Genomic DNA, 25,690 nt, shown 5'->3' with positions numbered 1-25,690 from the left:
TTGATGTGGTCTCCTTTTCATTTATACTGCAGTAATTGAGCTTTTCTGATTCTGGAGGCTCCGGGAAGCATTTTCCAGGGTTTGTTTGCTCATCAGGGTTCACAATCTTGACCAAGGCTGCTGACCCAATGCTAGAACTCCCGATCTGCGAGCTTCCGATCAAATCAATTCCATAAAACGAGTTAGAATTAAGGCTGACTTGTTGGTTTCAGTGGGGCTGAATATTTGTCTGAAATGGGAACTGATGGGATCTAAAGAACATCTGAAGGTGGAACCTCCTCTGTCCCTGCCGCGTTGCGGCGTCAGCGGTTTGCATGGCGTCATCGGCGAGTGGCCGTGCGCGGATCCAGTCCAGCGCCGCGCCGCTGCTGACGGAGCAGAAAAAGATGCAACGATAAATTAAGCGGGTTAACGTCCTTGCTTCATCGGGATGGAACAAGAGACCACAATTGTCTCACACTTCTGTAAACACACCGAGCTCCATGATGGTAGGAGAGTCTGCACTTTATTATTGTGTTTGCAGGTTCTGAATAAATCCTTTCAGTGTTCTATTTGACATTAATCAGCGTGTTCAGTCGTGCGAGACAGCAGAACAGGTACTTATCATTCAGCACTCGTGTTAAGGACCTTGTGTACTTCCTCACACACTTGACACTTCTCAACCCTAACAAGTGTTCGACCTTCCAAACCCACCCTGCCCATTCCTGAACCCTGACGTTCTCCCGCTTTCTGGAGTTCTCAAAACTTCCTTTTTGGGTCTGTCTAGCTCACCAGATGTTTCCTGAACTCACCGTAGCCGTAACTCTCTCTCCCCTCCCCGAGCGGTTAAAGGCGAGGGGAGGACACAGAGAGGGAATCTGTCATTCACTCTCAGTAAAGTTAAACACAGAGGAGAACCTGGAGTCCAGGCTGGTCTGCACGGAACGCTCTGAGAACTGCCTGAAGAACACGTGTTGCCTGTTGGATCAGCGTGAGCGGTACCAGCAGCGATGTCATGGGACTGTGGCCTCAGATACATGTTCTCTGTGCCCCCGGCGCTGCAGCAGAGGAGCATGTGCATCCTTCATGATAAGGAGGACCTGTCCAGGCTGGAGATGGTCCAGAGGCTGGCCAAGGACGGCTGCCGCTTCCTGCAGAACCACAGCAAAGGCCCAGAGAGGCCATCAGAGGTGAGTCCGTGAATCTCTCACTCATTTTATCCTCAAAAGCTCCAAACATTGAGAGAACACTGATAAATCAAAGGATGGGGTGTCTGGTGGATTGCGACTCCTTATAATTTTGTGGATTGTTGAGTTTTCCTCCGAATAACCGCTGTGATTTCTTGAATTTCGCGCGTTCTTCCATCGAAACAGATTAAGTTTGGCCCCATACATTTGACGGAGCGGCTGTTTTTTTCTAAAGATGATCGCTGACACTTGGAATGTCTCATTTGTATCAAAAACAGAGAAATTTCGTTCTGCCAGAACATCGCGCCCCTCTGGGCATAATAACTGAGCATCGGGTGAAGCTGATCAACATATAACATCAGGGCTGTTTGCATTAAGATGCTAATAAATGCACGCCATACATCCACTGCCATCATTAAATCAGCATCAGATATTTACAGCCACAGTCTATTGTTGGCTTCAACCACCGCTGCTCTGCTAATCCTGAATACGTGCTCCAACTTTCTCAAAACATTACATCACCTGCGTGTTCGCTGTGAAGCAGGCGCTCCATTGGTCGACCCCAGGGTGGGCACGGTGCCTCCCATCCTGTCATTCGTCTCTGTGTGCTCAGCTGAACAATGGGAGGAAAAGTTGACGCAAGAGGGTCAGACGCTGCCAGGCCGGGACGCTGTGGCTTTAGGGTGGATTCCAGCATCCTGACGCCTGACCTTTGCCAAAAACGTAAAGCTAGATCACCTCTCGGGCGGTTATTTGAGCCCTCATCTACAGTATCAAATGTTATCACAGCTGTGACATAATAACTCTCTTCTGCTTTCACAAAAAACAAAAAGAACGGTGCACTTTTAGTGTAAGATTGCATATTTCAGAGTAACGTATTAATGGCGCATGTGTCATTCATGTAATCCTAACCTCAGCGGTCAGGAAAGGCCGACCTCGCACTTTACATGATCTACAAATATGAGGAATGAGGGAGATTATCTAGCAGTGATTCTGCATTATACAATGGATTAAAGTAACCCAATGAGGCCACAATATGCATGATGAATTATACATGGCTCGCACAGATAGCTTCAAAGTGCTGTGAAATGACCGCTAATGGAAGCAGAGAATAACATCATAAAAGTGCTGACATTCAGTTGGGGTAGATCGTGACTGTTATGCACTCGCCTTACATTTAAGTTATTTTCCTTTATTTATGGGTAGGTCCATGGTTGTCATCCTCTTTGCTTTCTGAATCTTCTCAGAACATTGAGCTGCCTGCATGAAGGGGACAAATACATTTCATAAATGATCGCCATGTGCAAATCCATGTTATAGTAACACGATTGGATGCATTGGTTTCATGCATTAAACCAGAAATGCAGCAGAGGTGCATCGGAAGCCATTAAGCTACTGCGGAAGACAATGAACCGTGTTTCACAGAGACCCCTGAAAGCATCACAGATCCAGGCCTCTTCTTCCTCTTCTCTTAGCCACAGTTTTCTTTACTGGTAGAATTGGACCAGGTCCCCACGGTGTCACGGGCGACACTTCCCAGCTCCTGTTGAGTGTTGCACACATGCATGCCGGACATTCTGCAAGAGCAGGCATGCAGAACGCAATACAGTATAAACCACTGAGAGGGACAGAGCTCTGTCCACAGGCCTGACAAGCGCTGTTTAATCTCCTGCAGAAGGTGTGCATGTTGACCTCCAGGCTAAAGAGGGAATTCTGAGACACCCGGACAACATCTCCTTAGAAGAATAAGTTCCTGAACCTCTGATTTTGTTGTCATAACTACAAAGTACTGGCTGGCAGCAGCCATGGCACCATCAATTATTCATCGTGAGGAAAAAATTGTCCTGTTTAAATTGAGGAACCTAATTAGTTATGTATTGATCATGCTGCTATCATGGTAAAAACAAAACTACATTTTTATGCATCTGGCACAGCCTGATGAGACAAGTGTCAATTTCAGCATCCTGAGTCGGAGCGCTGAAGGAGCTGACAGTAAACATGGCCATTAATGGTCCTCCCTGAGGTTTGGAAAACATCTCTGCCGTTTATTAATGTGACAGCCAAGCTAGGTAACATTACTGCTGGATGGATTTGCATGTTGTGTTGCTGCAGCTAACCGGTCTGTGTGTGATGTGTCTCCTATGTCCCAGGCCTGGTGGTCCAGTCTAACTGTAAAGTCTTTGCATCCTTGTCTGCAAAAAAGGCAATTAGGCCAGAAAAGCGCAGCCACTTCTAGTCTGTGCGCCTGCTTAATTGCATGCAGAGAGGTTTTGGGCTGCACTGATGGCTGGCTGAGGAGGGGGCAGGGGTCGGACAAGCACACAATCCAGGATACGGGTGCTATAGTGAACTCCTCATTAACACCAATATCTCTGATCCACTCTCCTTTGTCATGCAGCTTCCATCTTTACACAGAGAGCGCTAAAAGAAAAACAGACACATTTGTACTCCTGTGGCTTAATTTTTACTGAAATGTATTTAGGCACGATTTTATCTGTATATAAATGTGCACCACATCTGTTTTAAGCTGCTGTTAATGTAGCTGAAGATCCCACCTAAGGAGAAAAAGTATGTCCTGTTTCATTTGGCTTATGACAGTTTCCAACAAACAAAGTGGTTCTCTCCCTATCTCATGGTCATCACAAGACAAAGTGCATCCATGTGAAAAGCCTAAACTGAGTCTCCAAACCACTAAACCACAGCTTTGATGTGAGTTTGACTCTGCGGCGGCTCGAAAATAGACTCTCTGAGCGCCACCCATAATTTAATAGGCTCTGCATAAAGATGGTAATTAAAATTAGCATGAGTCTTTTATGCTAATCCCCTGAATGGGCTCCAGTGATAAGGGCTTAATAATGATATGTAGAAATTGTCTTTCATTTACAGTGCAGACTTTGACAGCGCATTATGATGGAAATCAGTGGTGATTTGTGTGAGTGGAGCAAAATTCAGGGGGAATCTCCTTGGTGATAACACTGCCTCTCTCTCCCTCCTCTCTCTCTCTCCTTCTCTCTCATCACCCCCCCAGAGTGACGAGGTGATCCGTGTGTGTCTGAGGGAGAGGGGCCACAGCGTTCTGGTCCTCCAGAGAATGTCATCAGAGCAGCCGACCCCCGCTGCATCGAGTGGAGCAGAGAGGGAGGAGGCGAGGGACAGGAGGTAAGCCTGTGCGCTCCCTTCCGTCCTAGATCCCCTCCCTCTCTCGCAATCTGTATATTAGCGCTCTCACTCACTCACACGGCAAGCACACGCACTCTCGCCGGCATGCTGACATCATGAATCCTCAACATATAGATGACTTCAGTAAATAAGCGAGCGGCGCGGGACCGTGAGGCAGAGCTCTGCTGGCTGATTCCCCACTCAAGTCACTGGTCATTGCCGTGGTCGCACCAGGATACCTCAGAGTAACGGGCAGCACTGGACTCCAGATAGAGGAGGATATCATGTAAGGGGGCAAGCGGCAGTAACCACGGCAACGTTGGGGACTCTGAAGGGATGGGGTCTCGGCCACAGCCCCAGATTCTGCGACGGGAGGAGGGAAGGCTGCTGCACGCTGCCCTGGTGGAGCAGGAGGAGGATGAGGACGAGGAGGAGGGCTCCGAGGACAGCGGGAGCGACAGCATCAGCCCGGCAGAGCCGCTGACCATGCCCACGTTTGACGTCCCCTATTTCCGCTACATAGACGACGAGGGGACGGAGGGAGAGGAGGAGTGGAGCAGCAGCCGCTCTCTGTCCTCCATCGAGGAGGACTCTTCCACTGACTCTGCTGTGTCCGACAGGTTCGTGGTGGTGTCGGGGACTCCAGAGAAGATCCTGGAACACTTGCTTGATGACCTGACGTTGGAGGAGGATCAGGGGACGACCCATGGCAACGAGTCAGGTGGGCACGCTTACTTTCACCTCTGCACCTCCTCTCATTACTGTTGCTGTGTGAATGAGGGCGTTTTTATAGCAAAAAATGCAAAAATGGGGGGATTGTTTGCCCAGAAATCAGCAGATAAACACAGGAGTGCCTTGGTTTTCAGTTTTGCTCAGCTCCCCACCCATCTCTGGCAGAACGTCGCTCCCCTCTGGGCATAATAACAAATTATATGCAATTATCTGCTGTCATTCACAAAGCAACTGAGTCCTTTTGAAGGCTTCTGACAGTCCTTACCCACATCTTTCTAGAGCATGACACTCAGTCCAGGCCGACACTGGCAACAAATCAACAGTTTCCTCTCATCCTCGCAGGTACACGAGACAGTGTCACTAAGGCGGAGGAGACTCTGTTTTTGAGCAACAACCAGTGCTTTGATGACAGATGATAGTGGTGGGCAGCACAAACGTGCCAGCAGAGAGAGAAAAGGATGGAACTGTTCAGATGGTCTCTAAATGGAGCCACGCTTCAATGACAATCATATTCCATAGTCCAAATTCCAAGTTTAAAGAGAAACTATTCAGTTTGAATCAGCATGGGAGTTTCATATCCAGGCAGAGTGGAGAAAGAGTGGTTAAGATGCCCCCACGGCATCCTTGCATCTGTATTTTTGATCTATTAAATCCTGTGGGGCGACGCTGATGACGCATCATTCAGCATTAGTTCATGTTTTTATGAGCGTATTGAGCGGAGTCGTCCATGGGGGAGCCGTGGATCAGAGCGCGAGGTGAGCGGTACTTCAGGGGGAAAGAGCTGGTTCAACCTCTTGTAAATAGGATCATTGGACTTCCCGACTCGTGAATTCAGGGAACAGACGTGTTTCTAGCTGCCCTTAATTGTTCTCGCTCCTCTGGGATGGGTTTGACAGGATGTGCAGCATCATGACTAATTATTGCAGCAGGTTATTGATGCTGTGCTGATGACATTAGAAAGAGCTCAGGCTCATCATATTAGCGCTGCTCCCGTCTGTAATCTACACACTAAATTCACGCCCAGAGTTGTGCTATAACATCACAGGCTGCTCCAGGAGTGGAGCTCCTTAAATGAGCCAGAAGATGGGAAATAAATCATATCATTGGAGGTCAGTAAATGCAGAATATGCCGTTTTTATTAAAGAATGCCAGAATTTAAGGAAAAAAGGATTTGTGATGGGTCCAGAGCCATTAAGTAACGCATTACCATCCTGGAGTCAAAGGCATTGATTATTTTTAAGGGGCATTGGCAGGTTTATTGATTTCAAAGTAGATTAGGGAGCTCCTAAATCCATCAAACTGTTTATGAATTTCCTCTTGAAAGGACCAGACAATTTCTGATGTGATCCCGATGACAGCTGAGGAAACTGCAGGAGGACTGCACAGTTCTTCCCCAGAACAGTACTACAGAACAGAAATGTGCTCTGTGCTGCTGTTTCTGCTAAACTGTTCAGAATAAATACAGTGGGCAGCATCATTAAATATTTACTGTTTTCTGACTGGCAGCGCAAAGCCCAGTTTGTTAGCATTTACTCACCAGAAAGTACTGCAGTTTAGCTAGTGCGGGTTGCGTGCGTGCGTGCGTGCGTGTGTGTGTGTGTGTGTGTGTGTGTGTGTGTGTGTGTGTGTGGTTAAGCTGACGTCTATTATTGTGTGCTCCTGTATTTTATGGTCGGGGGGGGGGGGGGGTTACACATGTCCAACCTCTCATAGGCAGTAAGTGATGCATCCACAGCTGCTCTGCATGGATTAACATAATGATGTCCTGTGGACCAGAACACACACACACACACACACACACACACACACACACACAAAGGCCCGAGGAAGTCAGTGTGAAATTAAATCAGACAATTTACAATTCTGGGTGTGAGAGGGGATGAGAGGCGTTTGGTCTTAATAAGATTTGTAAAGCTCTTCACTTGTGGCCAGGCAGTGTGTCCCAGAGTCTTCTCTCACTTTTTAAAATAAATTCTAAAGTCGCTGTGTGCATTACTGTCATGCGTTACTTGCATTATTTACTCTACAGTAAACACAGCAGAATGATGGAGATGGAGCAGATGGATGATCAGAAAGGCTCTTTGTCAACATCATGTTCATGATGATGAAAATAGCTTCAGATAGATTTTCTGTCTGTAAGACCAAAGGTCAAATGACACAAACCATAACTGCTCTGACTATACGGACACAGCCTGTGGGGGGTGGGGTGTGTGTGTGTGTGTGTGTGTGGGGGGGGGGGGTTAAAATCCTACTTTTATAATAATGAGCTTTCTGATTAACATTAAAGCACAGTAAAAACTGCATTCATGGAGCTTTAAAAATGCCTATTTCTCCATGTGATTGATGTCTCACCCTTTTCTTACTTTTTACTGAAACTTCTCTCTTGCAGACACACTCCTGGATGACTTTCTCCTTACCTACCCTGTTTTCATGTCCACCGGTGATTTGTGTCAAGCCCTCCTGGGACAATATCCTTACAAACGGAAATAATGTTTAATCTCTCCCAGCACTCCATTTCCTGCGATCAGCATCAGCGTCTATTTCATTTATGCTCCATTTTCATCAGCAAATCCAATGTCCAAGCCTTAACCCCGAATCCACCTACTGTACCAAGCGCTGCAGGGTGAAGGAGGATGGGAGGGAGGCTCTGGAGAGGAAAAGGAAGGTCCTGTTCCTGGTGTCACAATGGATGGAGCTGTGCAACGACTTCCTGCGCGACGACGAGCGTGTCAAACACTTCATGAAGGTGAGAGACGCGGCGTCGCGCCCCCCCAAAATTCGGACGCTGAACGCACGAAGCGAGGAGTGAAAATCGATGTCTCCTGTCAGACTCTGTGCAGTTACGTGTTGGATGACCTTTATGAGCACCCGGCCCTGGAAAAGGACGTGAGGGAGCTGCAGAGACTTTACATGCTGCATCGCCGACAGTGAGTGACTGCGCAGTGTTGTCAACACCAGTCGCCTGATGCGTGGATGATTCCAAAGATAAATGATTGATACGACAGGATTTATCGATTTGGGCTCAGGAAGTATGACCTTTGAAGGTCCGAAAGAGCGCAGACACAGAGACAGAACTTCTTTTCTGTTCCGTCCTTATCAATGAATCTATTCAGAGGTTGAAGAGGAATCACTGTTCTAGGGGTGGAGGGGGTGTGGGGGGGTGTGGGGGGGGGGGGGGGGTTACTGTACTGTGTGTTACGCAATGAACTATGAATGCATGACTCTTTTAATCTCGAAGTCCTGGGAAACAAAAAACAGAAGCACGTCAGTGTCAAATACAGCCGAGAATGAAGGCTGGACTCGTCCCGTGTGTGCATCTGAAGGTTGTTCCAGTCGGTTTTATCATGGAAAACAGTCTTCAGTTCAGTTTGCAAAACTGAGAACTTAAAAACACAATAGTAATATTTTCCCCTTCTAAAGCCCTTTGAGATGTGTCACCGCTCAGCAGCCATCAAATGAAGGAGCTATTAAAATGTTTCATGCTGCTTCCCCTCTCTGACTGCACCCACTGCCACGCCCACCAGCCACGCCCACAGCCCCGCCCAACCCGGTCACGCCCACAGCCCCGCCCTCTAATCGGATCCTTACCCTGAGGATGTTCCTTCCAACCAAAGAGAAGATCTGCTCCGTAAAGGCGCGTGACTCCCTGATATAGGCTGCTCTTTATGAGCCGTTCATGGTCCTCCTGTGGGGGGGGGGGGGGGAGCTGGGGGGGGGGGGGGGGGGGGGCTGGGGGCTGACTACTCTGAGGGGATCTGAGAAATGTCACTTTGTGTGGAGGACTCACCACCAACGAGCTAAGATCAAACCCGTCACATTCCCCGGATCCCAGTTTATTATCATCTGCGATGAGCAGATTTTTTTCCTTTGACAGCGTGTTTCGGATCACAAGCTGTGTTCTGACACGGCAGAAGGAATCGGGCTTTTCATTAGCGCAGAAAGGCTGCTGGCGAGCGCCGGGATGATCCCTGAGGGCAGGCTTTGTGCCAACATGCCTATTGTGATGCAGAGCCCAGTAAAAGCTGAGGGATCATTATGGACATGCGGGTATCTGTCCATCAGTCTGGGCCTGTGGCCGGATGATTAAAGGAAAGGACAGGCAGGAAATAAGGACTCGAAAATAGCCGAGAAGTGCTTTCATTCTTCTAATTCGATAACGCAAAGACACTGAAGCTCAGTTTTACTGGAGAAGCCACCTGCTGGTGCATTCTATTGATTTATTTCTTCCTCTTGCAGCACGACAGACGAATATTCCCCTCAAAGAAAGGTGAGTGAACTTTGCATCGCCGGGAGCCGAAGCGAGCAGGCCCTGCGTCATTGTGTTCACATTTCCTGCTTCAGACACACACTTCGTGACGTTCTCAGACAGAATAAATGTGTGTCAAGGTGAACGTGTTTCCTCTCTGTTTTAGAGCAAAGCGCTTTTCCACCAGCTGAGCCTGAGAGACAATGGGCTGCAGTCCAGAGGCCTGTTGAGAGAGAACAAGGAAGGTAAAGACGCGCCGCTCTTCCACATTCCTCCCCTCATGCGTTGCTTCCAAAAAGAGAGAACGTGTTTCTGGAAGGGAACAATGGGGAACATTCCAGGGAGAGAAATAGAAGGAATGGAAGAAGAATTTCTGAGTTATGAGCTATAAAAAGTCTATTTGAGGATCAGTTCTTAGTCCTTATAAAGGGAATGTCCTCTGTTATCGCTCTTAATATCAAACTCTCCGCACGGTCTCACAGACGATCACCCGCAGAGAGGAATCGTTTAAAGCACCTTCAGAAAATTGTTCCAATGACCTTTCACCTCTAAATCCACGGAGGAGTGGTGGTCACCGTGGGTGCCACTGATTGCTGAGCGGTTCCTCTGCTCAAGGTCACATTATGGGTAAAGGCCAGCCTCTGATATCCTGCTCCATTTCCTGCAGCTTCAGGGAGCCAAGAGTGACTCAATGAAGCCGTCCAGGGAAATGTGCACTAAACTGTGGGAAGCTGACTTTAATCTGAGCTGGGCAGTAAATCCATCACAGGAGGAGAGGGTCTAGAGTCCGCGCCCCGGACCCCGCAAACATGGTGTCGTTTGTTTCACAGCGCTCTGCCATGTTTACATCACCATGGACTCGTTCCTCAGCATGAGGGTCCACGCTGGGGTGACGGCGCAGGAGCTGCTGCAGGCGGTGGCGGAGCGGATGGATGTTCCACAGGGGGACCTGCTACTTGTGGCCGTCACATACCCCGGAGGTGAAAATACCCACAATCCTCAGCACAGCACCACCTCTGCTTCTGTTGAGCAACTGTACCCTGCTGGCCTGATCTCAGGCCGTGTGCACACGCCCCAGAACATGCTTCAATATTCTCTGCTCTGATGTGCTTTGCTCCCCTGCAGGTCGGCTTCTCCTGCAGCCTCAGGATAGAATCTTCTCCGATTGCCTCCGTCCGATAGGGAGACTGCACGTCTGCAAGAAGGACCTGGGGGAAATCTTGGTATTAAAGCCGCCGTCACCCCAAAAACTAACTAGGTGACATCAGGATCCACGGTGCAACATGCTATCATCTTTCCTCTTCAGAACCCATTCACAGACAACTCAGAGCTGCACCAGAGAACAGCGCGCATGCTCACTTTGAACACGTGGGACGTGGCTGTCGCCCTCACCCAGCTGGACTGGGCCATCTTTCACTCAGTCCACGAGGTTGGTCCCTTCAACTCGTTGGAATTATTTTGGTGCCTCTGGTGGGAATATCCATCTCCTGATTGTGCTTGCCTTGATTCGTGCAGCAAGACCTCGTCTACTTCACCTTTAGCCGCCACAGCAGCAGCAGCAGCAGCAGCAGCAGCCGCACCGTTGGGCTGGAGCTGCTGCTGCAGCGCTGCAATGAGGTCCAGTTGTGGGTGATGACCGAGGTGCTGCTGTGCCCGCTGCTCTGCAAAAGGGTCCGACTCATCAAAAAGTTCATCAAGATTGCAGCACAGTTAGTAGATCACATTCAGATGTACACGCACACGATCACATGTACGCTCGTGAGCTACATTTTGCCTGTTCTGTTTGAGATTATTAAATTTAAATGGGTATGTCACACCATCTAGCGGTGAAATGACGAACTGCATGCCATCAGAATTTACTGTTCATGGATTTACTTCAATATTTTTTATTATTTTTTAATAGCTGTAAAGCTCAGAAGAACCTCAACTGTTTTTTTGCCATTATTATGGGCCTGAACACTGCAGCCATCAGCCGCCTGAGTCAGACTTGGGAGGTACAGATACCCTTTTTTTTGTCACAGTTTGGAATACTCGGACAGCTAACACTCATCATTGCTAAAGAAATGTAACTTTAATTTTCACAGAAAATTCCTGGGAAATTCAAAAAGCTCTTTTCTGAACTGGAGGCCATCACAGTAAGTGAGACATTCTAACCTTTGTGTGAGATTGCAATAAAACAAGGAGAAACAGGTGTCTCACCTGAGTGCAACGCTGACAAACCATGCTCGCGTTCCTGAACCCCTCTAGAGATCTGCTCTCGTTTGATTTGAAAATTCGCAGGATCCGTCGCTGAATCACAAAGCCTACAGAGACTCCTTTAAGAAGATGAAGGCACCAAAGATTCCTTTTCTTCCACTGCTGCTCAAAGGTGTGTTGGAGTTGAGCTGCGTGTTCTCGGAGCTCTGACGCATCCGCTTAAGCTAACAATGTGTTTCTGTTGCAGACATCACCTTTATTCACGAGGGAAACAAGACCTTTCATGACAACCTTGTCAATTTTGAAAAGCTGGTGACTTTTTAAAGTGATTTATATTATTTTAACGGGGAGAAAAGTTGTATTTATTAATGAAGCCTGTCCATCTTTATATCCAGCATATGATAGCAGACGCGGTGCGATTCCTCCGGCAGTGTCAGAGAGATCACATGGGTCAGTCCACAAATTGTTATTACTATTCCGATTTGATATAAAATCTGTCATTGTATGACACACATCTGTTCTTTGAGTGATAAAGAAGTTTCCTTCCCCTCCAGGAAATGGCATCATCCAGAAGAGCAGCTCAGAGGCGCGTGCTCACATCGATTACCTTCACGTTATTGACAATCAGCAGACCCTGTTTGAACTGTCGCACAGGCTGGAACCTCGTACTTAAAGGACTGACCTTACTGCACTCTGTCAGCCAGGGGAGAAGCTTTCAGTCTCATCTGTCTCTCAGGACTTGGACACCACAGGCCAAGACCCTGTCGGCAGCAAATGGGGACAAACGCACAAACATTAGTAGCTCCAGGACAGTTACAGCTGTTAGCAAGAAAACAAAGAACACCAGCAACAGCTTTAGGATGACAAAGTTACACATCCGGCATTTATTGTACTGCACAAAACAGTAACTCCAAGTAGGTCCGAGTCCAAGTCAGCCACATTTCAGGGGTCTCAGCCTGTCCAGTTAGGAAGCAATAATGCATCAATTTCACCTGCTGTTGTGCAAATAGGACAGTTCCATGTGGGGAGAAGAGGCAAGACAAGCTCCACTAAAGAGCGGGTTCATCCTTTCTTGGCTAGTTTTACATTTTTCCTGAGATTAGTAGTAGAATAAGGGGGCTCCTGCAGCCCACAGAGGTTTCCCAGTACTACAGCCACTGTCAGTGTAGATGCCTAAGCAGTGGACCTGGGGTCCTACTGGACCATGACCCTGCCTGGTCTCATGTGTCTGGAGTGTGTCAGCAGCTCCTGGATGTTGAAGGCATTAATGCTATCCTGAATCCATTCAACCACCTCTGGGACATCGTGTTTCCCAGCATCCACCTCCTGGCACCGACTGACTGAGCTGATTCCCTAATCCAGTCTGGGAGCAGGCGCCCCAGGAGACCATCTGTGGCTGCGTCAGAAGCCTGTCCAGACGCTGTCGAGCATACTAGAGACCACGGACGGCACATTACAGGTTATCCTGGGGAAAGTTCCAGAGGCTGGTTAACGTATCACGTTACCACGTGATCTCTGTTTCCCTCTTTCGTTTTGAGCGTTATTCTGAATCCAGTCCTCGGTGGGTCGATGAATTTCCACTCATCATCCTTAAATCACTTTGCTCTTAATGAATTACACTATTTACTCATTTAAGAACTTCAACTGGAATATCTGGTGTGTATCATTTTATCCTTTCTTTAGTTGAACAGCTGTGAGGACTCGACGGTGCCCCCTTGTGGCGAATAGGCGTAACGTGTTTGTATTCTTCCAAATCAAATATATAGTCAACATTATACAAACCGGAGGGGGGGTCCTGCAAGACAAATTACAGCTACTATCATTATAATTGACATAAATGGTTCAGAGCCAATAACCGCACAAACCACATCAGTTAAATTGATCTCCAGATGCCCTTAATGGTAGACATCTATTTTTAGATTCAGTGATTGTGGTTGTCAAGCAAGTGATTGATCAGATTTAACCAAAGAGCACTTCAGTCCTCCTCTGCACACCACGTTGCAGCCCACAGATATTTGTCAGATGAACCATCAACGAAGCCAACAGTTATTATCATGCTTTCATTACGTGTCATACTGCAGCGTAATCTGTGTAGAGGTTTGTATCGTTCAACCTTTAACTGTAACCATTGTGGCTTTGTTCAGTTGAGACTGAAAAAGAAAGTTTTGTCTTTTCTCTGTGTGTGAAATGTTCAGCATTGGTGCAGAACCATAACAAGTTCTAACTAATAACTGATTGTTATAACTAATAGGCAGGATATCAGGCAGGATATTACAGGGCCCGCTCAGAAAAGAGGGCTGGGTGGTTTAAAGTAAAGTGGTGTGAGATCCAGTGGCGACCAGCAACATGCTGATATAATATACTGCTTCATTACATCAAAGACTGCAACAAATCTTTTCCATCCTCACACTTTAGGCCAATATTAAAGTCCAAAACTAGGGCACCTTATGGTAAAAAAAATTAAAAAAAGAGTAAAATCAAGCCATTTGATCATGAACAGCACTGCAGCATTACAGAAGATACAGTATTTACTCTCTAAAATGCTCTAATCAGTACAAGATTAGGCTGTTTTATAGAGGGGTCGTGAAAAGTTGGAGATGAAATCATTTCAGTTTTCTCACCATCTGGTTTGGAGTGTCATGCCTGTTGTGTAGAATGTACTTATATAATTATAATGTATATACTGTATAAAGTTTGTTCCAAGAAGTCTGGGTTAAGATTTGTATTTCTTTCCAAACTATTTCTTTGTTTGACAGAACTTTTTTGACAGGTTTGACAGGTCTCTGTGTGTTAAGGTAAAATATAGACTGACCTCAGTGTCAACTGTGCATACAGTCATGCAATAAAACTTTCACCACCGTGACCCAGAGCAAGCTAAAAAGTTAATCAGTAGTCATTAGTTTTAATTCATTCAAAAAAAAAAAGGTTATACAGGGTAACGATTTAATCAGTTTAATGCTGGCAGATGTAGAAGCGTAGTTAAATTGCCCTGCAAAGATTTACCAAGGTCATGACAAATAATTAATCTAATAAAATAGGTTTAAGTTCTATGAGTGTTAGTTTTCTACGTCTATGAACAAGGATGGACCATAAATGTAAAGTCAACACTGCCCTCTTGTGGACCAACTCGGAACTGACGGTTTAAAGCTTTTGTTCAAGAAAAAAAGTCTATTAAATTTTTTTATTACAAAAAGGAAATATGCTTACAAATACATGTCTCTTTTTTATTTACAACTGCAGTTTTATAGAAAAAGAGGTATTACCAGTAATCCTGCATCTGGTCCAGGTTGGCTGATTGGCCCCAATGATACCACAATGATCCGCTGCTCGAAGTGTCATCACACATTAACTCACCCTGGATAGAGAACAAACACAAGGGACAGTGAAAGTTGTAGGGATGGGGCACCCTGATTGAACCTTAAGTGGAATCTTCTTGAATACATAAAGAAATGGTAAAAATCTCAGAACCAAGGGGGCATATTTTCCATTACTGGTCCATGGAGCTGGGATGTGGATGCCCTCGCTGATTTATACCAGGTGTCCCGCTTGGCCTTTTAACATGACTATCTGTGGCATGACCCCTGCTGTGCGGGGTCTCATACCCTGCCATTTCCTCCCAAACACTTGCCAGCACGGTATCATTTCCCTGTCACCAAATGAGCGGCTATCTGCTGCTGCATGTTAATGAGAGGAAGAGAGGGCAGATGAAGAGAAACTACAGGAAGACTGGAGCTTCATTTCCTGCGTACAATACAATGCGCCAGAGCCATCCGCCGACCTCCATCGTCTCGTCTGCAGTCAGAACGGCTGCAGGGAGGAATTAAGAACAACACACCAGTTATTAGCAGCAGAGAAAATCTCATTTGAGAAGTGTTGTAATTTTGTAAATCACGTCACTTGTTTATCTTTGCAGATAATATCACTCCTCTCCTCTTTCTTCCTGGGGAAATTGATATCATTAAGCAGCTACTCAGATAAACAGGCTCCTTTCCAATAATAAATGCAGATTTTTAATCGAGATTTTTTTTTTCTGAGACGTTTTTTCAAAGATATGTATATAAAGTTAACATTAAATCTTAAGTCTTATTATATTTCATGGGAAGGGGGGGGGGGGGGGGGGGGGGTCCAAACAGGTGAACCATCACTACATCTGCACCATCAGGCTTAAATACAACCATTTAGAAAAGAAAATGTTTCAGAGATGACGATGTTTTAAAGCTTTTGTGAGGTTTGCATGGCTTGAAATCAGCTGCTACCAGAGCGTGAGCAGAGATAAACGATGGGTTTATATAAAGGAAGCCGTCAGTGTCTTTCAGTGCATTTCTCCAACAGGCTCGGCCGGATGAATTACACCAGTCTGTTAGTATTCTGTTTCTGACGTACAAAAGGTCAATGTCAAATGCACCTCATTTAAAAGTCAATGGCGGCCGTGCACATCATCTCCTGGGAATTCTGTCCGGGAACCCTCCAGACGGCATTGTGTAGCATTCAGCTAGCAGAGGGCAGACGGAGAGCTTTTTTAATCTTGACCTTCCAATAAAATATGCTCCCGATCCAAAATTACATGGTCTTAAATGGAGACATAAGCTCCCAACAAATCACCTGTGGACCGACCTATCTCAGGGGACACGTTCACCATGGATCCAGACACAACGCGCGGCACGCACCATCATCCTGCTTTAAGAACGTATGAGCACAGTGAAGTTGGTAGTCCCAACGATGCGTCAACACATTGTGTGTTACACTGACAGCAGCGGTGCCACCCTGACCGTGACCCGTTAGGCAGGAGGCTGTTTAACATGCAGATGGAGGGCCATATTGAGGCAGGTCCATGTTGCCTAGTCTGGTATACTGCTGGGTGTTCTGGAGCCCTGGCCTTCCTGTTCTTCTTCTTCTCTGTTACATCCAGAGCCAGAACCGTCTTGAAACCACGTTGCATGGCAGCACGTGGACTATCGGCCAAGGCATCTATGGCTGGAACTGTGAATAGAACCTGACCAGCGACAAAGGGTTGTGGGTGGGAGAAACCGGGGAGCCAAGAAGGAAGTTCCAAACCTCCCGTCCCAATGCCTGACTCGTGACAGCTCAAGTCTATGACATTAGTATTAAAATTGACATAACAGAAAAAAACAGCGATTTAAAAACACAGTATTTCGGCCTTATAACCAGAGCACCAGGATTTAGTGGAGGGACACGCCCAACTGGTCGAGGAATCTGTCAAGTTTCTGTGTCCGATTCAAACTCATCAGGAAGCTTCAGAAGCATGTTATTTATTTATTTACCAATTTGACCTGATGAATGCAAGAGAAAAGCTTCGCACTGCTCATGATACAGCTGGTTTTGCTGCCCCAGGAACCTTCTCTTTGGTGCTCTGATTGGCCCCCTCTCCTCCCATCAGGGTCTTTCAGAGACTATCTGAGGCAACAGTGAGGCACATCAGTGTATTAATGGTAACCACTGTCGGCTGGGAAGGGAAGAGTGAGAGGTCAGGACAGAGCAGGTCCCTGCCAGCAAACTACACTTGAGAAATCAGAAACGAGCACATTATTTTACACCTGACACAAAAACAGTAGCTTGGAGTTTGGCAGAAATCTGAATAATCAATCTTCTGTTGGGAGGAAACGCAACAAATTTCAATAAAAGCATCTGAGAGTAAAAAGTATCGGGTGGAGTTCACCTATTGACCAACAGGGGGCAGCCTTGACTCTAACAAGAACTTCCAGCCTTTCTTGTTCTGTCTTCTTCAGGCATCGAAACTTTCGAGTACTATTAAAAAATACTAAAACTGTGAAATGTATCACACAAAAATAAAATAAAATAAAATAAAACTCCCAGATTGCAACATGGACACACTATTTTTGGTTGCTTGAATTCCTTCAGGAAGGCTGGACACAATCTTCCATCCCAGGTGTTGGTGATATGTCCTCCCTAAAGGTCCTCCCAGGACACCTGTTGGGACAAAAACAAATGAAAAGGCCACCTAAAGACTGGCAATGACAATAAATAAGTATAAAATACTTTCAAACTGTGCATGAAGAAAAGAATTATTGCAGTATTCTAAATGTAATTTAAGATAAGCCCATTTTTCCTGTTTTTCTTTTGTCAGTTAAGTTCAAGCTGTGGCTACATCAGCTGATCCCAAAAGAGCGTTTGTGAGGATGATGAAGGTGGGGAAATGTAATAAAATGATGTTTCTTTATCCACGCCGATCTAAGGTAAGACAGAAGAGCCTCTTCCTCAGCGGGAGATTATGATCAGTGAGGGTGAAGGACCAAGAAAGGAACCTGTGATTCATAACAAATTACAAAACCTGGAGGTTCACAATCATTTGTACCTGTATTGTTTTGCAAATTGCTTCCTTCATCAACTCTAATTGCAGTGATCACTTATGTAGCGCCGTGAACTGTCACATCGGCTGCATGTAATTACATTTAGGATTACGCTTCATTGCCCATCTAATGAATTTTGTGTATACGCACATACAGGTTAGTGTTTGGTTAACATAATGAAGGACATTCGTTTTTGGAGGGCAGAATACCCAGAAGACATAATTGGTTGTGACCAGAGTAATAGGGGTTCTAAGATAAATGCATGAGTAGTTGTGGAGGATGAGACTCAAATTTGTGCGTCTAAACCTTTTCTAGGAGTGAAACAGAAGAGACGATGGTGCCTGTGGGAGGCGCCCTGGTGGTTTTCCAGTACACCACTGGGGAGTCCTCAGGTGTTGGGGCCGCTTCTCTGGTGGTGAACCCTGTCGTCTGGCTGACAGCCCCCACTACAGTCGGCAGAAGATCAACCAAAGGAATGTTCTAAAAGGGAAAGAAAACAACAATAATTTAGAGGAGGTGTGGGATATTTTTGTGCCCACTTTTTAAAAGCAAACATTTTCCCAGGTCCTGATATAATGGGAATCCCCCTGGGCGACTCGCTTGGCTGCAGGCTTCCATCTCTTTACACGAGGCATTTTCCCAGCTAAACTAGCCAATTATGGTTTCTATTGAACCAAATTGAATTTGTTTCTCGTGCTCATTGGCTGAGATGATCTCATTAGGCTACTTTACAAGAGCAGCCTGGTGAGCAGAGGTGCTTCCTACCTGCAGAACAGCCCACTACACAAGCTCGGAGGCGGTTTTTACAGCCTTTTTACAACAGGCATTTGAGTTGTGGGACCAGTTGACTGTCGAGGAATAAAATTCTCCGAAAATTCTCTAAAATTACCTTAACAGCACTCCAGATGTTTCTGGGCAGTAAAGACACAGGACGGCGCTTGGTAGGTTCCACGGGGGACCAACAGCAGTGACTGCTGTGTCAAAAAGGCCCTTCTCGAGCAGAATCTGTGGGGACGAACCACAGGAAGTTAGCATTGATTTATGCTTACCGATAGTTTTCATCATAATTGGGTGAAGTTATCGGTTAAAGTCATGCGGCGCGTCACTTTCTGACATGAAGGACGGCTTTCACCGCAGAGGTGCGTCCACAGTGACAACAGTTGGCACAATGACAGATAATTGCATTATGCCATCAGAACCAGCCCCCTTGTCAGAACCAACTGTCTGAGCAGCAGAACAGGGGACGCTGTGAGGGATAATCAATAGCAGCGTATGGTCCTGCTGACTGATTTTAATTGAAGTTAATGTGGGGGCAGAAAAGTACTTTGATTGATGAAGATGACGGGAGGCCCCACCTCTGAGGTGGCCTGAGTCTCTCACCTGGAAGGCACCGTGTGCCACAGAGGGTAACTCGCTTCTCTCAGACTGGCGGGCAGGAATACTGAGCAGGTGACCACTTCGGTGAGCACGCTCTCATCGCCAGTCCTCTGTGGCTTTATTAAACTCAGATACACACTCTAGTGTCGGTACAAAAACACATATGAGGACAGTGTTCAGATAACTGAGGAAACACCAACCGGAATATGGTTTGAAAGACATTTTGAGCATCTTCGTGAGCATCTTAATTGGGCTAACGTCCAGGCCAAAGGTCTCACCTTGGGAGGAAACTGGTGCACGGGGTTGATCTTGCAGAGGTGGCTGATGATGATGAAGATGAAGAAGAATGCTGCTCTCTCAGCTGATGGGCGGTATAGTTAGCCAACCTCGTTGATCTTTTTCTCAGTCCCGCTGGCCTCCACCACCTGTGTTCCAGTTGCACGTAATGAGTTATGAGGCTCTCAGTCATGCTCCAAAACACTCTCATTACACATATTCTGAACTCATAACTATCATTTACGGTTAATGCAATAAAATGAGGTTGACGCTACATGACATTTATAAAGTTCTTGCTGGGAAGGAGGGGGGCAACTGAGAGAGGTCTGCCGGTGTAATAACCTCACCTTGCAATGAATGGTTGTTGCTGTTGATTTGGTGTTTAGGAGTTGCTCCACCAAAGTGACATCTCCTAGAAAATTGCTAGGGGCCGTCAGGAGAGATTCAACAGATCGCCCTCTAAACTCTTGAGTCCAATCCTAAACTGGTCCTGCTGCGTCGTCGGCTTCATCTTGGGAAAACAAAACAAAGTCAGCGCTCCACCGCTACTATGGTGGTTCAGATAAGTTGTTACTAACATTCACTCCTCCTGATCTTTTCTTCTTCAAATGGATCCAATTATTTGACTGATTGAAACTTCTCTGGCGACCTTATGAAGTCATGAAATTGACTTCCGTTATCGGATTACTGTAATCTGATTAGATCAACTTGATGGCTGAGCAGGTAACGAACGGTCTGATGAGGGGATTGTAATCAGTATTACTGTAATCACTCAGTTGACTGCAGTGTTTTATGAATCTCAGTGACTTTAAAGGTTTCACTGTTCCACTGTGAGCCTGGAACTTTAGAGCTTTAAGGTCGGGCCTTTGCGGGACACCACTCCTCCCAGGAGCTGTTCCTCCAGGCCCAACGGAGTCACTCTGACAATAACATGGGTGGTCTGTGCCTGAAGCTCAGGGGGCCAGTGGTGATTGGACAAACTGGTGTGGAAGCAGGAAGTGATCCCACCATAGCAGAAAAGGTCCACCCCCCCCCCCACCCCCCCATGCATCAGATCCCCGTAACATCAGAGACAAATAATTCCAAAATTATTGTCCACATTATCACCACAGAAGCCAATATTTATCTCTTCCTGCATTTCAATTAAATTAACAGTGGCTTGAACATCCTGGTGGCGTTTCATTTTCCTCTAATTGCCCCCTGGATGTCAGACAAGGCCCCGGTTTTACAGCAGAGGTTCCTCGCGGTCCAGGCTTGGTTCAACTCTATATCTTCACAGGCCGGAATTAATGTACTATTGATAGAACCATTACTCCACCAAATTAAAGTCCGTGCTGATGGATTGTCTTGTAGTCCTCCGTCAGCCATGAAAGGAATAATTAGTATTCATTACTTCACACTCTCCAACATTCCAATTATTAATGAACTTCAGCCGTGGATCCCTACCAGATCCATCATGGCCGCCGGAGCGACTTGTATTAATCTTGGACAGAAACAAGTGTGTGGGTCATCTGCGAGGGATAAACTTATAATCAGATTTACGATGATGAATCGTTACGTCTCAACAGATGGAACTTCAGAGGAAGTTCAATGAAAATTGGCCCAGAGATTCAATATTCGCAATCAGAAGAAGAAAGATGTAAACCCATTTAAAGGGTGTCGATATGTGGTATTTTCTTTTCCGTTTGCTCAGCTGTTGGTTGTCACAAAAATATTTGCTAGTTTTGGCTTCTTGGGGGTAATTGGCAACTAATCAAAGGTAATTACAGAGCTGCTATTTTGGTGGCAACATTGTCTTTTATGAAGTGGACAGCAGCAGCATGAAAATCAGACTGATTTCCTAATTAGAACATGTTACTAAAAACCTTCAATTTCAATAACAGTATTTATAGGATGATAATATGGAGGAAATATTTTTTTAAACTGCACTTTTCAAGCCTTAATATCATAAAATACACATACAACCGGATCCATTGATCTGCAAATAATGTCATTTTTAAATAATCTAAAGGCCAAACCTCATCTTAACCAAAATAGACGCTATTATTTATTACATAATTGTGCTGATTCAGTTATTTACAAGGGAATAAATGAGAAGGTCACCAATCAGCACGATGAAAATTTGGCAACCAAATCACAGTTTACCACAATGATGGAGGATCAATGATTTAGTCGGTTACAAGCCGTCCCGCTGGTGTTGCCGAGACTCCTAATACATAACCATGACTGCCCTCAGTTCAGCTTTTACATCGGGCCTCGGCTGCTGAATATTCATCACTTGACAGAATATGAACGCACAAATATACATCTATCAACCGTCTTGAGGGGCCAATCAATATGTCGACCTTGGGGATTCAGAACACGCGCCCCAAATTCATTTATAACCTAAAGAGCGGGGCGATAATAAAGCATTCGGTCATGTCTTACTAGTGTTTCAATGGTCAGCTGGGTCCCACCACCTGGCAAATCTGCTGAGAACAAGAATTATTGCTAAGCTAAGCTAATGCTAGCTTTTATTATTTGCTGTCCTGATCTTTATGCTACCATTTCAATACTCACCTCCATGTTTAAATAGTATTCCTGCCCAGGAGAGGCTCCAGAAGAGGGATGACCTTTTCTGGCAGACTTTCTCTGGGAACTGTTGCTCCATCATATCAAGATACCCCCTGTGGCAAAAGGGCAAATAAACAAACGCGTTTATGAACACATTTTGTGCCCCTCAAGATATAGTTTGATATTCAGACTCACCCTCTCTATCCCAGCTGCACCACCCTCAGATCTGTGTCGAGCCAGCTCCGAATCCGTTTGATGCCCTGTTGCTGTGGGTCGGTGACGAGCGGCCAACGCTCACCGGTGGTCAGGATGGTAGTGTTCTCAATTGACATCCTAACAGTTGGCAGACCCTGGTTACGCCAGGCAGCAACAGTGGCTTCATCTGTAAGCACGAGGACTGGATCCAGGCCGTCTGTCAGGGGGACCGGGACCTGGAACAGAAACAAAGGAGAGTTGCCACTTTAGCTGGCGAGTTCATCGACTTACTCTCTCAACAAATGCTGCAAATAATGCACATTGTGGTGACCTGACCTTCATAGATAGGAAGAAAGGGATCCATGTGTGGTTAAACTCGAGGAGCTCCAGGCGATTCTGTCTGGTGAAGGATCAGCATCTTCTGCAGCTCTTTGTACCAATTCGTACTCAGACTGAAGCTGCAAAGAAGAGGGCAGATTATTTGGCTTTTTCATAGAAAAATAACACAAAAAAAACTTTGTACCACGTACATAAAGTCAGCAAAGTGCGATTCACTTAAAATAGCCCTGGAAGTTTGGCTGCGGCGCTGCCAACCATTAATTCAGCATTAATCCAAGCTTTCAATACTAGAACTGTGACAGCAGTACGACAATAAATCATGCAAGGCATTTTCTTACAAGGGGCTGTGGATCCAGAATATGTCACATAATAAATTCCCAGACAGTTAAAAATCACTATAATTTTTCTCTAATGCATTATGGATCGCCTGTAATATCACTCAGTCTGGGACGAGACATTGTTAATTTCCAACAGCTGTTGAGGCTTTGAGGTAAGTTAATGATTAAACATAGATGGCCTGATTTATTAGTCCAAACACTATTGCTTCCAGGTCAATGCCATAAAGACAAAACATTTATCTTGATATGCTTAAAAGGCAAGCTGCACCATGCAAACCGCATTTGTTTTCAGGAATAAGCACGTCAAACTGGCAAAACAGCCGCTGAAATAGCAATATTTTATATCCCATTAGTCCTTATAAAGTTTATAGATCCTGTAGCCCCAAACAGGAAGGCAGATTTAACACAGCAGGTTCTGAATACACAATATTCGATTAATTATATACACATTTATCTAATATTTTCCAAACCAGATCTGTTACAAAATGTCATGTTATACACATAATAATAATACACATATTTTTAATGAATTATTGTATTACTGCTCTTCACACACGTACAGTTAATAATGTACACGCAGACCAGCTGCCCGCTGCTTAAACTGAGAGACGTTATTGTAGCGTTCCTGTCATCTCTCTTCCACTTTACGTTTGGAAGCATTCAGCAGCCAGTTGCCCAGCTCAGCCATGCGTGCGTCTGTGGCCCAGCCCTCTCTACCTGTCTCACAATTCCCCCAGTATGATGCTGGACCGCTGATCGGTTCGCAGCGCCGTCGTGTTCTCTTCCCAGGACGTTGCGACATCTACTCCAGATTCCCGGTGTAGTTCAGTGACAGCTTGGCTCACGCCAAATCGCAATGACCCCGCTGCTCTCGGTCCTCGCTCACTTCTCAGGCCAGGACCGGTCGGTTGGCCAGCTCCACGGTCTGGCTGCTACGTGTCACTTCCTCCTCACAGCTGAGTTTCTCGGCTGAAGCCGTTTCAAACTGGCATCGAGAGCCTAGAGGAAGAAATACGAGTCGTTCAAAGTGGTTGTTAGATTGTGGACAGTAAAACAGTTACAAAAACAATAATATTGCAATCATGTTCAAACTCTTGTTGGACGTTTGTTCTTCTAGTTCAACACTAGCTCGGTTCAAAGCGCTCTTGGGACTGATGTTGCAATAAATGTACAGAAAGGAGACATGATTCATTGCGAAACACATAAATATCATGATTGTGCAGACAATACCCGGAAATATATTGACAATGTGGCGACTACAGCCCCATGGCCTCACTTCACAGGAGGTGATGAACTCTGGGTCGATCACATAATTTGGTTTTGGGGAGATTCTGCAGGAACACTTGACAGAGCAAAGATTTCAGGGCTGTGTTTTATGTCCAACCTCTTGTTTCCCAAAGTTCTTTTGTAACTATATTTGCAGTATTAGTAGCCAGAGCTTGAGCATCAGATGGAGACGCTTGCTTTGGTACCGAGTGATCATACTCACCGAGCAATCCAACTGTAATGTGAATGCTGGAATGATGGTGGGCAGGGCCAGGGTCAAGGCCCAGACACAAATTAGATTGGCATTAATCAAGCAGAGGCGATTGACGTGATGACAACCTAACCTTGCTCATGAGGGCCCGCGCCGCCTTACAACTCCGTTCCTCAGACACTCCGGCCCGGGGAGCGAGTGGACCCACGACAGCCGCTAACACATTGGTCACCGGAGGGCAACTCTGTCAGAACAAACAATACAACCAAAAGTATGATTCCCCTGAGCGAAGGTGCTTTGGAGTTCCTCAAGGCCTCCTTGATGCTGGTGCATCTTTCTCTGAAGCTGCTCGTGACTCCTCTCTAGAAGGTTATTGTACAGTTTGATTTGCTCTAGAAAGCTCTTGGGGGTAGTGTGATCATACCCCTTCTCATTGCGCTGGTATTTTTCACTCGCCTTGTTGACACTGGCGTGAACGCGGGCCATGAAAGCACTGATGGATTCCTGGATGGCAGGCTGTAAAAATAAGCAGACAAGGGGTGAGATGTGAGAAGGAGGCATGCTGGATTGAGTAGAGTTTAACATCCTCAACCTGATGGGGCTGAATTATTATCTTCATAAATTTTGAATTCATCTCCAAGTTTTGCCGTGGTACTTGGCTGGCCCTGACTTACTCAATCTGGAGTTTAGGTGCAGCTAGCAGGAGTGATTAGGCTTTGAAACCTCTGTGAAAATAATGTGTTTACACCACGTACAGTATGTACGCCTTGTAAAACATGCACCGTTTACATTATCTCCGATGTCCTCCAACTGTCTCCAGCAGCTGTGCACTACGTATCCATCATATGGCGTTCAATGACACAGAGCGTCTATTAATCATGTATTCAGCAATCAATTTTTAAAAAAACAAATGAGCAGAGGAATATTATTATCAATCAAAGGCAAATGTGATATATGAAATATGTCCAAATTGATTGAATTGCTAGTTATAAACAAATTCTTTTGTCTGTTTGTTTGTACCAGAAGCTAAAAGCTAACTTACAACAGCAACAGCAAACTGTCACAGCTACTATTCGGACACAGCTTTTCAGTGTATGGGCATCCACAAATGGGCCGAGCAGTGCACACACGCCCACACAAACGGTGGGGGGCGGCGGCGGCGGCCTGGCACGTGTTCATATACGCACTGACACTTCTGGTTGTGACAGCTGTGCCTCCTCAGAGGGTCGTTATGTGCTTAATCACTCTTCTCTCATTAACATAAATGATTCTGGGCTGTGATCGTTCCGCCGCTATGATGGAAAACA

At 45.9% G+C, this 25,690-nt stretch overlaps 1 protein-coding gene and 1 long non-coding RNA gene across 3 annotated transcripts; one reads left to right on the top strand and one right to left on the bottom strand.

The window, feature by feature from the left end:
• Nucleotides 1-751: 751 nt before the first annotated feature.
• Nucleotides 752-14,205, top strand: LOC130532548 (rap guanine nucleotide exchange factor 5-like). The gene is made up of 18 exons (XM_057045252.1): nt 752-1,169; nt 4,195-4,325; nt 4,946-5,046; nt 7,447-7,525; nt 7,659-7,803; nt 7,887-7,984; nt 9,294-9,324; nt 9,470-9,548; nt 10,134-10,283; nt 10,429-10,526; nt 10,610-10,732; nt 10,819-11,012; nt 11,207-11,297; nt 11,388-11,438; nt 11,584-11,671; nt 11,747-11,811; nt 11,895-11,949; nt 12,054-14,205. Exons 1-18 carry the CDS (start codon nt 990-992, stop codon nt 12,170-12,172), a joined length of 1,878 nt encoding a protein of 625 aa, XP_056901232.1. The 5' UTR covers nt 752-989; the 3' UTR covers nt 12,173-14,205.
• Nucleotides 14,206-15,483: 1,278 nt separating this feature from the next.
• Nucleotides 15,484-24,628, bottom strand: LOC130533115 (uncharacterized). Of its 2 annotated transcripts, none has more exons than XR_008952485.1 (10): nt 24,517-24,628; nt 23,624-23,905; nt 22,566-22,687; nt 22,230-22,465; nt 22,041-22,147; nt 19,829-19,992; nt 19,484-19,630; nt 19,209-19,389; nt 18,135-18,308; nt 15,484-17,448 (listed from the first exon to the last, which is right to left on the bottom strand). It is a non-coding gene; the product is annotated as an uncharacterized LOC130533115 (long non-coding RNA). The 2 variants fall into 2 exon arrangements; XR_008952484.1 differs by having other exon boundaries at nt 19,209-19,345.
• Between the last annotated feature and the right edge of the window lie 1,062 nt (nt 24,629-25,690).

This window comes from Takifugu flavidus, chromosome 10, assembly GCF_003711565.1.
Source record: "Takifugu flavidus isolate HTHZ2018 chromosome 10, ASM371156v2, whole genome shotgun sequence".
Lineage (NCBI taxonomy): Eukaryota > Metazoa > Chordata > Actinopteri > Tetraodontiformes > Tetraodontidae > Takifugu > Takifugu flavidus.
This window is presented reverse-complemented; position numbering and strand designations above follow the sequence as displayed.